Source organism: Entelurus aequoreus, linkage group LG15, assembly GCF_033978785.1.
Source record: "Entelurus aequoreus isolate RoL-2023_Sb linkage group LG15, RoL_Eaeq_v1.1, whole genome shotgun sequence".
NCBI classification, from domain to species: Eukaryota; Metazoa; Chordata; class Actinopteri; order Syngnathiformes; family Syngnathidae; genus Entelurus; species Entelurus aequoreus.
Window position 1 is genome coordinate 39048453 of NC_084745.1, and position 13923 is coordinate 39062375.

The 13923-nt window shown below is 43.6% G+C and overlaps 1 protein-coding gene across 1 annotated transcript; it reads left to right on the forward strand.

Annotated features, from left to right (window-relative positions):
- The first annotated feature begins 478 nt into the window (after positions 1 to 478).
- Positions 479 to 6676, forward strand: rgs9bp (regulator of G protein signaling 9 binding protein). The gene is made up of 3 exons (XM_062021493.1): positions 479 to 971; positions 2166 to 2472; positions 6282 to 6676. Exons 1-3 carry the CDS (start codon positions 858 to 860, stop codon positions 6635 to 6637), a joined length of 777 nt encoding a protein of 258 aa, XP_061877477.1. The 5' UTR covers positions 479 to 857; the 3' UTR covers positions 6638 to 6676.
- Positions 6677 to 13923: the final 7247 nt, after the last annotated feature.

The following is a 13923-nucleotide window of genomic DNA, read 5'->3' on the forward strand; positions in this document are numbered from 1 at the left end:
GTTATCTGCAGCCTGAGGAGAAATGATATAAAAGACATTGAAAGGGAAAAAGTAGGTCCTTGTTCTACACAGCAGCTTAAAAGGGTTAGTGGTTGTAAACAAAAATGTCTGTTTTACTTGGTTTATTAAACATCTTTGTTCTTTATGAGTTTAAAGGGGTTAGTGGTTGTAAACAAAATATATAGATTTTTTTTTACTTCACTAAACATGGAGCACAGAATGGCATGTATGTATGTTTGTATTCCAACTTGATGTTATGCATAAATGCATAAACTGGATGCACTATTTTTTACATTTAGTACATGGAAGATGCTACAGATGTAATATACCAATTATATTACTACTGTATTTTATGAAAACAATGTCTTATCAATTCATGTATTTTTTATTTTATTTTTTATTGTATATCAGGACATTTCAAAACATAGAAAAACCTAAAATTGTGTATATTAGTATTTCATAAATATCTGGTATTTTAATTAGCACATTAATTTGTTGTATATTAGTAGTATAAAAATATAAATTTTCGTTTAGGCAAGATTCAAGGAATCTGTGCGTCGGAATATGTTAATGTTTGAGTATAGGAGGTGAAAGTTACTGCAGACTAGTAGCAGCTTGTGTTGGTAACACTTAATGAGATTAGTTATGCTGTGTCTTACAAAGAGGTCAATCTCTGGATTATCTTCTTGCTCAATTTATCTTTGTATTCCTTTCTTTGCACTCATTCTGTCTTTCAAATATTTTAATTGTCATAAAAGTGAAGATTGATCTTAACATAACACACTGAATGGAGGAGGAGCAACACAACATCTTGGTGCTGTGACACACAAGGACACACACTCTTACAAGTCTTCCTCATGCCGCTGCTACACAACAAAGTTGCTGATGGCACATTTGATGCCAACAAAGATTTGGTTGATGCCAACAAAGATTTGGTTGATGCCTACATGCTTGTGGATTCTTTAATGAAGGTAATTTATTCATTTTTCATGTTTTATTGATTTGCATGACTTGATGTACGGTACAGATATTAGTGATATATATACAAAATACTGTATATCTATATTGGGTCAATATTACTTTTTAAAAGTAAGAACAAACACTCATCCCTGAGGCAAGAAAAGCTCTCAGTGAAAATCTCCTGCTCTGCTGCATCTTTTCTTATCTCGTTGAGCTTGCAATGCAAAACCGTAGCACATTCTGTATTATATATTGCTGCGTTATAAACTTATTGTAGGATGTGGCATTAAATGTTTAGTCAATTTTGAAAATCTATATGCATACTTTTATTGGATAACAAACGTCTTGGGAGCAAAAACGTTTAGGGTTTTAAAAAAATTGTAAATGTTTATTTTTTTGCATACTTTTTTTCTGAGATCATCACCTCAAAGGTGTTGTATCAAGATAATGATTAGACATCATTATTACGCTGGTGTGTATTGGTTAATGATCATTGTAAAAAAAAATACTTTAAACTGTATGGTTTGAATGTGGTTATCTTGTGTGATCACCATTTGCCTCATGAACCCTATGATTATATTTATTGTGCATACTTGTACAAAGTAGGGATGTCCTGATCCAATATTGATATTGGATATCTATCATTCAAACAAGTATGTGATATGTGCTTTCCTGTAAAATGTGATAATCTCAGACACGAGCAGTCATGCAGCATGTTTACCAGTTAACATCTAAATGTCCACCAATAAGCACACAAGGTTGGTCTTTTCTCATATTTTAGTCATTTACAAAAGGTAAACATTGTCAGCCATAAGTTAATAAGAGCTAGCAACTACACAACTAAACACACAATGGCACATAAGCAAGATTTGGGTAGTGAGTGTCCCTCATTGAACAGTATTGTCTAAAATAGCATGTCAATATTAACAAGTATAGTTGCATATTACTCACACATACAAAGTCTCCAAGGCAGAAGCGTATTAGAAAGTGTCCGGTAAAAAACTTGTCCACATCATTCAACTTACTGCATCACATTATGGGTACAGGTGATCTATTATTGGTACAAATTTTGTATTATGATTGTTACAGGTGATGCATTGTTACTGGTACAGACGGTGGTCTGTTATTGATACAGATGATGTATTATAATTATGATTGTTAATGGTGATTTATTAAATGATTGTAATGTACTATGACTGTTACAGGTGGTAGCATGTTATGGACACCTGGCTTCATGTGTGGGAAGTTGCACAGACACTTTTCAGCTGCGGGAAGAGTTGAAACAAACGAGTGAAAAAGCCATGAAGTTGTCTGTGATCGTCTGTCAGCTTCTCACTTTTTATCTTCGTGACAAGAAGCTTCCGGAAAAGCAGAGAAAGTCTATGGAGCTTCTTTGGGTTTCTTTGTCCTCCAGCATGGAGCTGCTGCATGTTGACATGTGCAAAGTTCATAAGCTGGAGGACATCTTCTCTCTGGCTGACTCTGCTAGCTTGGTGCTAACTGGTCTGCAAGGTACAATTGATTACATATTAACTAATGTGGGTCATTATTTAATTCTGCTAGGTGTTACTCAGTGCATCCAGAAAATAATCATGCGGCTTCACTTTTTCCACATTTTATGTTACAGCCTTCTTCCAAATGGAATAATCTTTTGTTCTCAAAAATAACTAGCTTTTTGTAATAAAAAAAAAAAAATAATTGAAAAACTAACAAATTGAAGTATAAAAGTACAATACAGTAAATAAGGATTCACAGCCTTTGTTGAATACTTTGATACACCTTTGGCAGCAATTACACCTGCAAGTCTATTTAAATGCAATGCCACAGGCTTGGCACTTGGCACACTTTGGGCAGTTTGGCCCATTCCTCCGTGCAGCGCCTCTCATCGTGTTTGAGAGCTGTGCACATAATTTTCAGATCTCTCCAGAGATGTTTAATCGGATTTAAGTCTGGGCTGAATCTGGGCTACTCTAAGACATTGACAGAGTAGTCCTGAAGCCATTCCTTTGATATCTTGGCTGTGTGCTTAGGGTTGCTGTCCTGCTGAAAGATGAACAGTCGCTCCAGTCAGAGTACAAGAGTGCTCTGGAGCAGGTTTTCATCCAGGATGTGTCTGTACATTACTGCATTCATCTTTCCCTTTATCCTGACTGTCTCCCAGTTTCTGCCGCTGAAAAACATCCCCACAGAATATGCCACCACCATGCTTCACTGTTGGGATAGTAATAGCCTGATAATGAGCAGTGCCTGGTTTCCTCCAAACATGACGCTTGGCATTCACGCCAAAGATTTAAATCTTTGTCTCATCAGACCAGAAAATGTTGTTTCTCATGGTCAGAGTCTTTTGGATGAGTTTTGGCAAACTCCAAGTGTACTGCCGTGTGCTTTTTACAAAAAAAAATTGACGTCTATCTGGCCACTCTACCATACAGGCCTAATTGGTAGATTGATTCTGGACGGTTCTCCTGTCTCCACAAATAAATGCTGTAGCTCTGAAAAGGTGACCATTGGGTTCTTGGTCATCTCCCTGACGAGGGCCCTTATCCCCTGATCACTCAGTTTAGACGGTCGGCTAGCTCTCGGAAGAGTCCTGGTGGTTCTAAACTGCTTCCACTTATGGATGGAGACCACTGAGCTCATCAGGACCTTCAAGGCAGCAGATATTTTTTATGCACCCTGCCCTAGATTTGTGCTGCAAGACAATCCTACAGACAATTACTTCGAGTTTATTCTTGGTGTGCGCTCTGCCATGCACTGTCAAGTGTGGAATTTTATATACAGGTGTGTGCCTTTCCAATTCATGTACAATCAGTAGAATTTACCACAGGTGGACTCCAATTAAACGGTACGAACACCCCAAGGATGCTCATTTGAAACAGGATGCAACTGATCTCATTTTTTAGGTTCGTGGCAAAGGCTGTCAATACTTATGTACATGTGATTTCTTAGTTTATTTTTAATACATTTGCAAAAAAACTCAACTTTTCACTTTGTCATGATTGGGGTATGGTGTGAAGAATTTTGAAGGCAAAAATTAATGTATTCCATTTCGGAATAAGGCTATTACATAACAAAATGTGGAAAAAGTAAATCACTGAATACTTTCCGAATGCACTGTAAATAATAACCAGGGTGTGTATCAGTTAGCTAGTCAATTAGTTTCATAACTCAAAAATGCATTGCTTGATTCTTATGGAATATCACAAATGATGAACGAAAAATGTATTACATTTTTGGGCTGATCCAGATCACTGTCTGGATTTAAGACTTTTTTTTTTAACTATTGAGATAATCTGACTGCTTTTCTAGTCTTTCATATTCAAATGAGATGCAACATTTAGGTAATGAAGCATTCCAAAATTCCACATTTTCCAAACAAATTTCGTTTTGATTTGAAAGGATATAAAATATTTTTTGTGATTGTAGAACACATGACATTACGGTGTTCTTAAAGTTAGTTATTGGACATTTTTTGGCTGATTTTTAGAGACAAAATATTCACCTCATGGCAGATTATATTTTCCACATTCCAAAATTTTACAGTTTTCCCCGAATCATATTACATATTAAAATAAGACTTCTTTTTTTTAAATTAAATATATACATTCCTCAGAGTTCCAGCATCAACATACAAACCCCGTTTCCATATGAGTTGGGAAATTGTGTTAGATGTAAATATAAACGGAATACAATGATTTGCAAATCCTTTTCAACTCATATTCAATTGAATGCACTAAAAAGACATATTTGATGTTCAAACTCATAAACTTTATTTTTTTTTTGTGCAAATAATTAACTTAGAATTTCATGGCTGCAACATGTGCCAAAGTAGTTGGGAAAGGGCATGTTCACCACTGTGTTACATGGCCTTTCCTTTTAACAACACTCAGTAAACGTTTGGGAACTGAGGAGACACATTATTTAAGCTTCTCAGGTGGAATTCTTTCACATTCTTGCTTGATGTACAGTTTAAGTTGTTCAACAGTCCGGGGGTCTCCGTTGTGGTATTTTAGGCTTCATAATGCGCCACACATTTTCAATGGGAGACAGGTCTGGACTACAGGCAGGCCAGTCTAGTACCCGCACTCTTTTACTATGAAGCCACATTGATGTAACACGTGGCTTGGCATTGTCTCGCTGAAATAAGCAGGGGCGTCCATGGTAATGTTGCTTGGATGGCAACATATGTTGCTCCAAAACCTGTATGTACCTTTCAGCATTAATGGCGCCTTCACAGATGTGTAAGTTACCCATGCCTTGGGCACTAATACACCCCCATACCATCACAGATGCTGGCTTTTCAAATGTGCGCCTATAACAATCCGGATGGTTCTTTTCCTCTTTGGTCCAGAGGACACGACATCCACAGTTTCCAAAAATAATTTGAAATGTAGACTCGTCAGACCACAGAACACTTTTCTACTTTGTATCAGTCCATCTTAGATGAGCTCAGGCCCAACGAAGCCGACAGCTTTTCTGGGTGTTGTTGATAAACGGTTTTCGCCTTGCATAGGAGAGTTTTAACCTGCACTTACAGATGTAGCGACCAACTGTAGTTACTGACAGTGGGTTTCTGAAGTTTTCCTGAGCCCATGTGGTGATATCCTTTACACACTGATGTCGCTTGTTGATGCAGTACAGCCTGAGGGATCGAAGGTCACAGGCTTAGCTGCTTATGTGCAGTGATTTCTCCAGATTCTCTGAACCCTTTGATGATATTACAGACCGTAGATGGTGAAATCCCTAAATTCCTTGCAATAGCTGGTTGAGAGAGGTTTTTCTTAAACTGTTCAACAATTTGCTCAAGCCTTTGTTGACAAAGTGTTGACCCTCGCCCCATCCTTGTTTGTGAATGACTGAGCATTTCATGGAATCTACTTTTATACCCAATCATGGCACCCACCTGTTCCCAATTTGCCTGTTCACCTGTGGGATGTTCCAAATAAGTGTTTGATGAGCATTCCTCAACCTTATCAGTATTTATTGCTACCTTTCCCAACTTCTTTGTCACGTGTTGCTGGCATCAAATTCTAAAGTTAATGATTATTTGCAAAAAAAATATGTTTATCAGTTTGAACATCAAATATGTTGTCTTTGTAGCATATTCAACTGAATATGGGTTGAAAATGATTTGCAAAGCATTGTATTCCGTTTATATTTACATCTAACACAATTTCCCAACTCATATGGAAATGGGGTTTGTATTTAATCCAACAATTTAAAAAGCATGCAATAATTGTAGTTATTTTTTTAATTTAATTAAATTAAGAAATGTTTGTTTATGCTTTGCGTCAACATGACTCTTTGTTAATGCCCACAAGGTGGGGCCAGTGAGGTGGCCGCCCGGGCCCTCAGTGTCTCGGATCTGAACCAGGTTCTCAACTCCAAGCTCCCCAGCAGCCTGCAGGACCATCAGGACACGAAGCAGCAGGTCATCCAAATGGAGAACATGATGGACAACATGGAGTCAAAGGTCAACGTGTTGCGTTGGATGGTTGAACCATGCGGGCCGCAGAATGGAGACCTGCTAAGCAGCACTGAAAGCTCATTGGCTCTTTTTTCTGAGGACGAGGAACACTCAGCTGGATTTCAACCTACTCGCTTGGTGGTGCTTTTGCTGCTGTGTGTGGCTGTTTTGATGGGGAGCGCTTTATTTTTGTGCATCTTCTTTTCATGAGCAGTTATTTCCCTTGGTTCTCTGTCAATAAAACTCGATGATCAGATGACTGTTGTAAATTGTCTTTTTTTACTTGGTCTACTTAAAAATGCCATAAATATTCTCATAAATATACTGTTTATTAGCATTTGTCTATTTTACACTTAAGTGATATTTTTTTGTGAATCAGCTTTGTCTTTACACTTGATATTTTTCCTTTTGTGAATCACTTCATATATGACATTTACAGTACATAGAATATACAACTCTTGCTATTGCTTTAATTGTAATTTTTAAAAAGTAAAAGGAAAACTTGCTACATACGGTACACAAATGGCTTCTTGGCCACACTTACCACCCCTCTTTTATATTGTTAAATGTGTTCATTACTGTTTTGTTGATCTGTGTTGTGGAAAACAACTTGGTATAATTGAAATGAAGTTTTAATTAAAATGTACTATTGCAAAGATATCATACTTTTGTGTATAAGTAAATGTTCATTGATTGAAAAGTTATGTATATTTTAAATATTTTACATTAAATAAATTGCTGTCGAAACCAAATTGTATCAGTGCCCGCCGGCGTTCTAAGTTTAATTAGGAATCTGGCCCGTGGGATGTCTTCCAATTAATTTTATATATCTGACAATCTTGCTGCTGTAACTTAGCTGTCAACTTGTGGACAATGTAAGTAATTCAGGTCAATGACCACGAATTGTGCGTTGAATACTAAATTGTGAGTCATAAATACTGTTATGACTCAATCCAGACAATCTTCCCCAGTCATGGCACAATATAAAATGCAACCAAAACAAAGTCAACATACATGGTCACACATACTTTGAGGATACTATAACAAACTTCCACTCACCATAAAAAAAAATCCAAGTTACACCCTTTTAAATCCATTACGATGCATGATAGAAAAATGCAAAATACTCTCTGCGCTTATCCATGTTTGGCGCATTTTAACTGTTTGATATTCCTGATTGATTACAAAACACTCATATATGTGTTACTTTACATGCAGTTGGCTTTCAGCCCTCAACCAAATTTGTTTAGCCCAATGCAGCCCCCAAGTCAAAAAGTTTGGAAGCCCCTGCTGGTCTTTGTTAGTTTCCACTTTTTGTTCCTGTGGGAGTAATGTGGAATCAGAATCAGAAATACTTTAATAATCCCCGAGGGGAAATTTAAATTTTCAGCACAATCCCATTCAAGAGCAGACAAACATTACATGGAGACAGAACAGAATCGCTGACGGGTCTGTCAACTTCCGGCGCCCCTTACAAACAAGGTGAGAAAGAGGTAAACACTGGGGGGGGAAAAAAAAAAATTAAGTCTAAGCTTGGGCCCCTGCAGAGGGGGTCTAGACTGAGGCCAAGGGGGGGAAAAAAACTCAAAGCCATAGCACACATAAACATGTGTGTAAGAGGGAAACATCAAAGAACACAAAGGACATTAAAGACATTAAAAGAGCAAAGCTGATGCAACCAGGCACTCCTACACACAGCCACAAAAGTAAAACAACTCTGCGGTGTTCCACGCCATCGTCTGCTGGGGTTGGGGGAGCATGGCTAGAGACAGGAGCAGACCCAACAAAGCAACCAAGAGAGCCGACTCCTCCCTCAGTGTCCAGTCCGCATGGATGAGCGAGGATACGTCCAAGGAGACCGAGGTGTCCGATACCTGCTCATTCAGCCAAGACACTGTGAAGCTTGTCCGTCCCGGCGCTTAGCGCCAGCTCTGCAGCCCTGTCTCTTCATCCGCATCTCCTCCAGTCTCTCCAAACGGACTTTGGTGTGGCAGAGACCCAGCAGCTGGTCTCCATGACCAAAAGGCTCCCGGGAGGCAGATCCAGAAGTTCACAAAAAAGCACAGTTGAAGTCACAAAAGTGCCACCCCTTGTCACACAGTCCCAAAGGGTTTTGATTGATTGATTGAGACTTTTAGTAGTAGGTTACACAGTGAAGTACATATTCCGTACAATTGACCACTAAATGGTAACACCGAATAACTTTTTTAACTTGTTTAAGTCGGGGTCCACTTAAATTGATTCATGATACAGATATATACTATCATCATAATACAGTCATCACAAGATAATCACATTTAATTATTTACATTATTTACAATTAGGGGTGTGGAGGGGGGGTTAGGTTTGGTTGTTATCAGTCATCAATAATTGAGAACAGAGAAATGGATATTGGAACAGTGTAGGTCTGACTTGGTAGGATATGGACAGCGAGAGAGAGAGAGAGAGAGAGAGATCAGAAGGCATAAGAAAAAGTATCTGCATTTGATTGTTTACATTTGATTATTAACAATCCAGGGAGGGTGTTAGTTTAGGGTTGTAGCTGCCTGGAGGTGAACTTTTATTGCGGTTTTGAAGGAGGATAGAGATGCCCTTTCTTTTATACCTGTTGGGAGCTTATTCCACATTGATGTGGCATAGAAAGAGAATGAGTTAAGACCTTTGCTAGTTCGGAATCTGGGTTTAACGTGGTTAGTGGAGCTCCCCCTGGTGTTGTGGTTATGGCGGTCATTTACGTTAAGGAAGTAGTTTGACATGTACTTCGGTATCAGGGAGTTGTAGCGGATTTTATAGACTAGGCTCAGTGCAAGTTGTTTTACTCTGTCCTCCACCCTGAGCCAGCCCACTTTGGAGAAGTGGGTAGGAGTGAGGTGGGATCTGGGGTGGAGGTCTAGAAGTAATCTGACTAGCTTGTTCTGGGATGTTTGGAGTTTTGATTTGAGGTTTTTGGAGGTGCTAGGGTACCAGGAGGTGCATGCGTAATCGAAAAAGGGTTGAACGAGAGTTCCCGCCAGAATCCTCATGGTGCTTTTGTTGACCAGGGAGGAGATTCTGTAGAGAAATCTCGTTCGTTGGTTGACCTTTTTGATTACCTTGGTTGCCATTTTATCACAGGAAAGATTATCCTCTAGAATAGAACCTAGGTAGGTGACCTCATCTTTCCTGGTGATAACAACGTCACCCACTTTTATAGTGAAGTCATTGACTTTCTTAAGGTTGATGTGGGACCCAAATAGGATGGATTCCGTTTTACCCAAGTGTATGGATAGCTTGTTGTCAGCGAGCCAGGTGCATGTTCTACAGAGTTCAGCACTGAGGATTTTCTCCACCTGTGACTTGTCCTTGTCTGATACCAGCAGGGCCGAGTCATCCGCAAACAAGAGCAATACACAGTCGCATGCCGATGACAAGTCGTTTATGTATATTAGGAACAGTAAAGGCCCCATTATACTGCCTTGGGGGACTCCACAGCTCACTGAGGGGGGGGGAAGACACGGTGCCGTTCACCTCTACCACCTGTTCCCTCCCCTCCAAGTAAGACTGCATCCAGCTCCATGAGGTTTTGTTAAATCCGATTGCTCTGAGCTTATCCAACAGTATAGCGTGGTTAACGGTGTCAAAGGCCTTCTGAAGGTCCAGCATGACCTTGCTGCAGTATTTGCCCGCATCCACCTCATGTTTGATGTGGTCGGTCAGATAGAGAAGGCCTGTGTCAGTGGAGTGGTTAGTTCTGAAGCCGGATTGGAATTTGTACATGAGTTTATTAGTGGCAAGGTAACTATCGACCTGTTCATAAACTATTTTCTCCATTACTTTCGAAATGGAACTGAGAATAGAAACATCCCGAACCATCCATCCATCCATCCATCTTCTTCCGCTTATCCGAGGTCGGGTCGCGGGGGCAGCAGCCTAAGCAGGGAAACCCAGACTTCCCTCTCCCAAGCCACTTCGTCCAGCTCTTCCTGGGGGATCCCGAGGCGTTCCCAGGCCAGCCGGGAGACATAGTCTTCCCAACGTGTCCTGGGTCTTCCCCGTGGCCTCCTACCGGTCGGACGTGCCCTAAACACCTCCCTAGGGAGGCGTTCGGGTGGCATCCTGACCAGATGCCCGAACCACCTCAACTGGCTCCTCTCGATGTGGAGGAGCAGCGGCTTTACTTTGAGCTCCCCCCGGATGGCAGAGCTTCTCACCCTATCTCTAAGGGAGAGCCCCGCCACTCGGCGGAGGAAACTCATTTCGGCCGCTTGTACCCGTGATCTTGTCCTTTCGGTCATAACCCAAAGCTCATGACCATAGGTGAGGATGGGAACGTAGATCGACCGGTAAATTGAGAGCTTTGCCTTCCGGCTCAGCTCCTTCTTCACCACAACGGATCGATACAGCGTCCGCATTACTGAAGACGCCGCACCGATCCGCCTGTCGATCTCACGATCCACTCTTCCCCCACTTGTGAACAAGACTCCAAGGTACTTGAACTCCTCCACTTGGGGCAGAGTCTCCTCCCCAACCCGGAGATGGCACTACACCCTTTTCCGGGCGAGAACCATGGACTCGGACTTGGAGGTGCTGATTCTCATCCCAGTCGCTTCACACTCAGCTGCGAACCGATCCAGTGAGAGCTGAAGATCCTGGCCAGATGAAGCCATCAGGACCACATCACCTGCAAAAAGCAGAGACCTAATCCTGCAGCCACCAAACCAGATCCCCTCAACGCCTTGACTGCGCCTAGAAATTCTGTCCATAAAAGTTATGAACAGAATCGGTGACAAAGGGCAGCCTTGGCGGAGTCCAACCCTCACTGGAAACGTGTCCGACTTACTGCCGGCAATGCGGACCAAACTCTGCCACTGATCATACAGGGAGCGGACCGCTACAATCAGACAGTCCGATACCCCATACTCTCTGAGCACTCCCCACAGGACTTCCCGAGGGACACGGTCGAATGCCTTCTCCAAGTCCACAAAACACATTTAGACTGGTTGGGAAAACTCCCATGCACCCTCAAGGACCCTGCCGAGAGTATAGAGCTGGTCCACAGTTCCACGACCAGGACCAAAACCACACTGTTCCTCCTGAATCCGAGGTTCGACTATCCGGCGTAGCCTCCTCTCCAGCACACCCGAATAGACCTTACCGGGAAGGCTGAGGAGTGTGATCCCACGATAGTTAGAACACACCCTCCGGTTCCCCTTCTTAAAGAGAGGACCCACCACCCCGGTCTGCCAATCCAGAGGTACCTCCCCCGATGTCCACGCGATGTTGCAGAGTCTTGTCAACCAAGACAGCCCCACAGCATCCAGAGCCTTAAGGAACTCCGGGCGGATCTCATCCACCCCCGGGGGCTTGCCACCGAGGAGCTTTTTAACTACCTCAGCAACCTCAGCCCCAGACATAGGAGAGCCCACCACAGATTCCCCAGGCACTGCTTCCTCATAGGAAGACGTGTTGGTGGGATTGAGGAGGTCTTCGAAGTATTCCCTCCACCGATCCACAACATCCGCAGTCGAGGTCAGCAGAACACCATCCTCACCATACACGGTGTTGATAGTGCACTGCTTCCCCTTCCTGAGGCGGAAGATGGTGGTCCAGAATCGCTTCGAAGCCGTCCGGAAGTCGTTTTCCATGGCTTCCCCGAACTCCTCCCATTTCCGAGTTTTTGCCTCCGCGACTGCTGAAGCCGCACACCGCTTGGCCTGTCGGTACCTGTCCGCTGCCTCAGGAGTCCTATGAGCCAAAAGAACCCGATAGGACTCCTTCTTCAGCTTGACGGCATCCCTCACCGCCGGTGTCCACCAACGGGTTCTAGGATTACCGCCACGACAGGCACCAACTACCTTGCGGCCACAGCTCCAATCAGCCGCCTCGACAATAAAGGCGCGGAACATGGTCCATTCGGACTCAATGTCCAGCACCTCCCTCGTGACATGTTCAAAGTTCTTCCGGAGGTGGGAATTGAAACTCTCTCTGACAGGAGACTCTGCCAGACGTTCCCAGCAAACCCTCACAATGCGTTTGGGCCTGCCAGGTCTGTCCGGCATCCTCCCCCACCATCGCAGCCAACTCACCACCAGGTGGTGATCGGTAGAAAGCTCCGCCCCTCTCTTCACCCGAGTGTCCAAAACATGAGGGCGCAAATCCGACGACACAACTACAAAGTCGATCATGGAACTGCGGCCTAGGGTGTCCTGGTGCCAAGTGCACATATGGACACCTTTATGTTTGAACATGGTGTTCGTTATGGACAATCTGTGACGGGCACAAAAGTCCAATAACAAAACACCGCTCGGGTTCAGATCTGGGCGGCCATTCTTCCCAATCACGCCTCTCCAGGTTTCACTGTCGCTGCCAACATGAGCGTTGAAGTCCCCCAGTAGAACGAGGGAATCACCCGGTGGAGCACTCTCAAGTACTCCCTCGAGCGAATCCAAAAAGGGTGGGTACTCTGAGCTGCGGTTTGGCGCGTAAGCGCAAACCACAGTCAGGACCCGTTCCCCCACCCGAAGGCGGAGGGAAGCTACCCTCTCATCCACCGGGTTGAACTCCAACATGCAGGCTCTGAGCCGGGGGGCAACAAGAATTGCCACCCCAGCCCGTCGCCTCTCACTGCCGGCAACGCCAGAGTGGAAGAGAGTCCAGCCCCTCTCGAGAGAACTGGTTCAAGAGCCCTTGCTGTGCGTCGAAGTGAGTCCGACTATGTCTAGCCGGAACTTCTCCACCTCGCGCACTAGCTCAGGCTCCTTCCCCCCCAGCGAGGTGACGTTCCACGTCCCAAGAGCTAGCTTCTGTAGCCGAGGATCGGACCGCCAAGTACCCTGCCTTCGGCCGCCGCCCAGCTCACTTCGCACCCGACCTCTATGACCCCTGCTATGGGTGGTGAGCCCATTGGAGGGGGGACCCACGTTGCCTCTTCGGGCTGTGCCCGGCCGGGCCCCATGGGGACAGGCCCGGCCACCAGGCGCTCGCCATCGTGCCCCACCTCCGGGCCTGGCTCCAGAGGGGGGCCCCGGTGACCCGCGTCCGGGCGAGGGAAATCTGGGTTCCTTGTTTTTATCTTTCATTGAGGTCTTCAAGCTGCTCTTTGTCTGATCCCTCACCTAGGACCAGTTTGCCTTGGGAGATCCTACCGGGGGGCATAAAGCCCCCGGACAACATAGCTCCTAGTATCATTGGGACACGCAAACTCCTCTACCACGGTAAGGTGGCAGCTCAGAGAGGAGACATCCCGAACCAAAAGGCAAAAAACCCCACCTGAAAACAAGAGGGAAACATCAGGAACACAAAAGGATGACACAAGAGCACAGAGTTCCAGCAGCCAATACAGCAGCACCATCTTGGGAAAAAAAATAAAATAAGGTTAACTCATGTTCTTAATGCTGATCTCAACAATTATCAGTTTAAAAATAATCATTTGGCCTTTGTTCATCACCAAAAATAAAATCATGACTCATTAAAGAAAAAGTACAACTGTGAAATACTTAATTGGACCAAATATTACA

Bases quoted from the DNA above. Each gene is read 5' to 3' on its own strand.
- rgs9bp (XM_062021493.1), top strand. From the start codon at position 858: ATGCCGCTGCTACACAACAAAGTTGCTGATGGCACATTTGATGCCAAC. The intron at 972-2,165 runs GTAATTTATTCA...TGACTGTTACAG, and splicing joins TTGTGGATTCTTTAATGAAG to GTGGTAGCATGTTATGGACA. The intron at 2,473-6,281 runs GTACAATTGATT...AATGCCCACAAG, and splicing joins GGTGCTAACTGGTCTGCAAG to GTGGGGCCAGTGAGGTGGCC.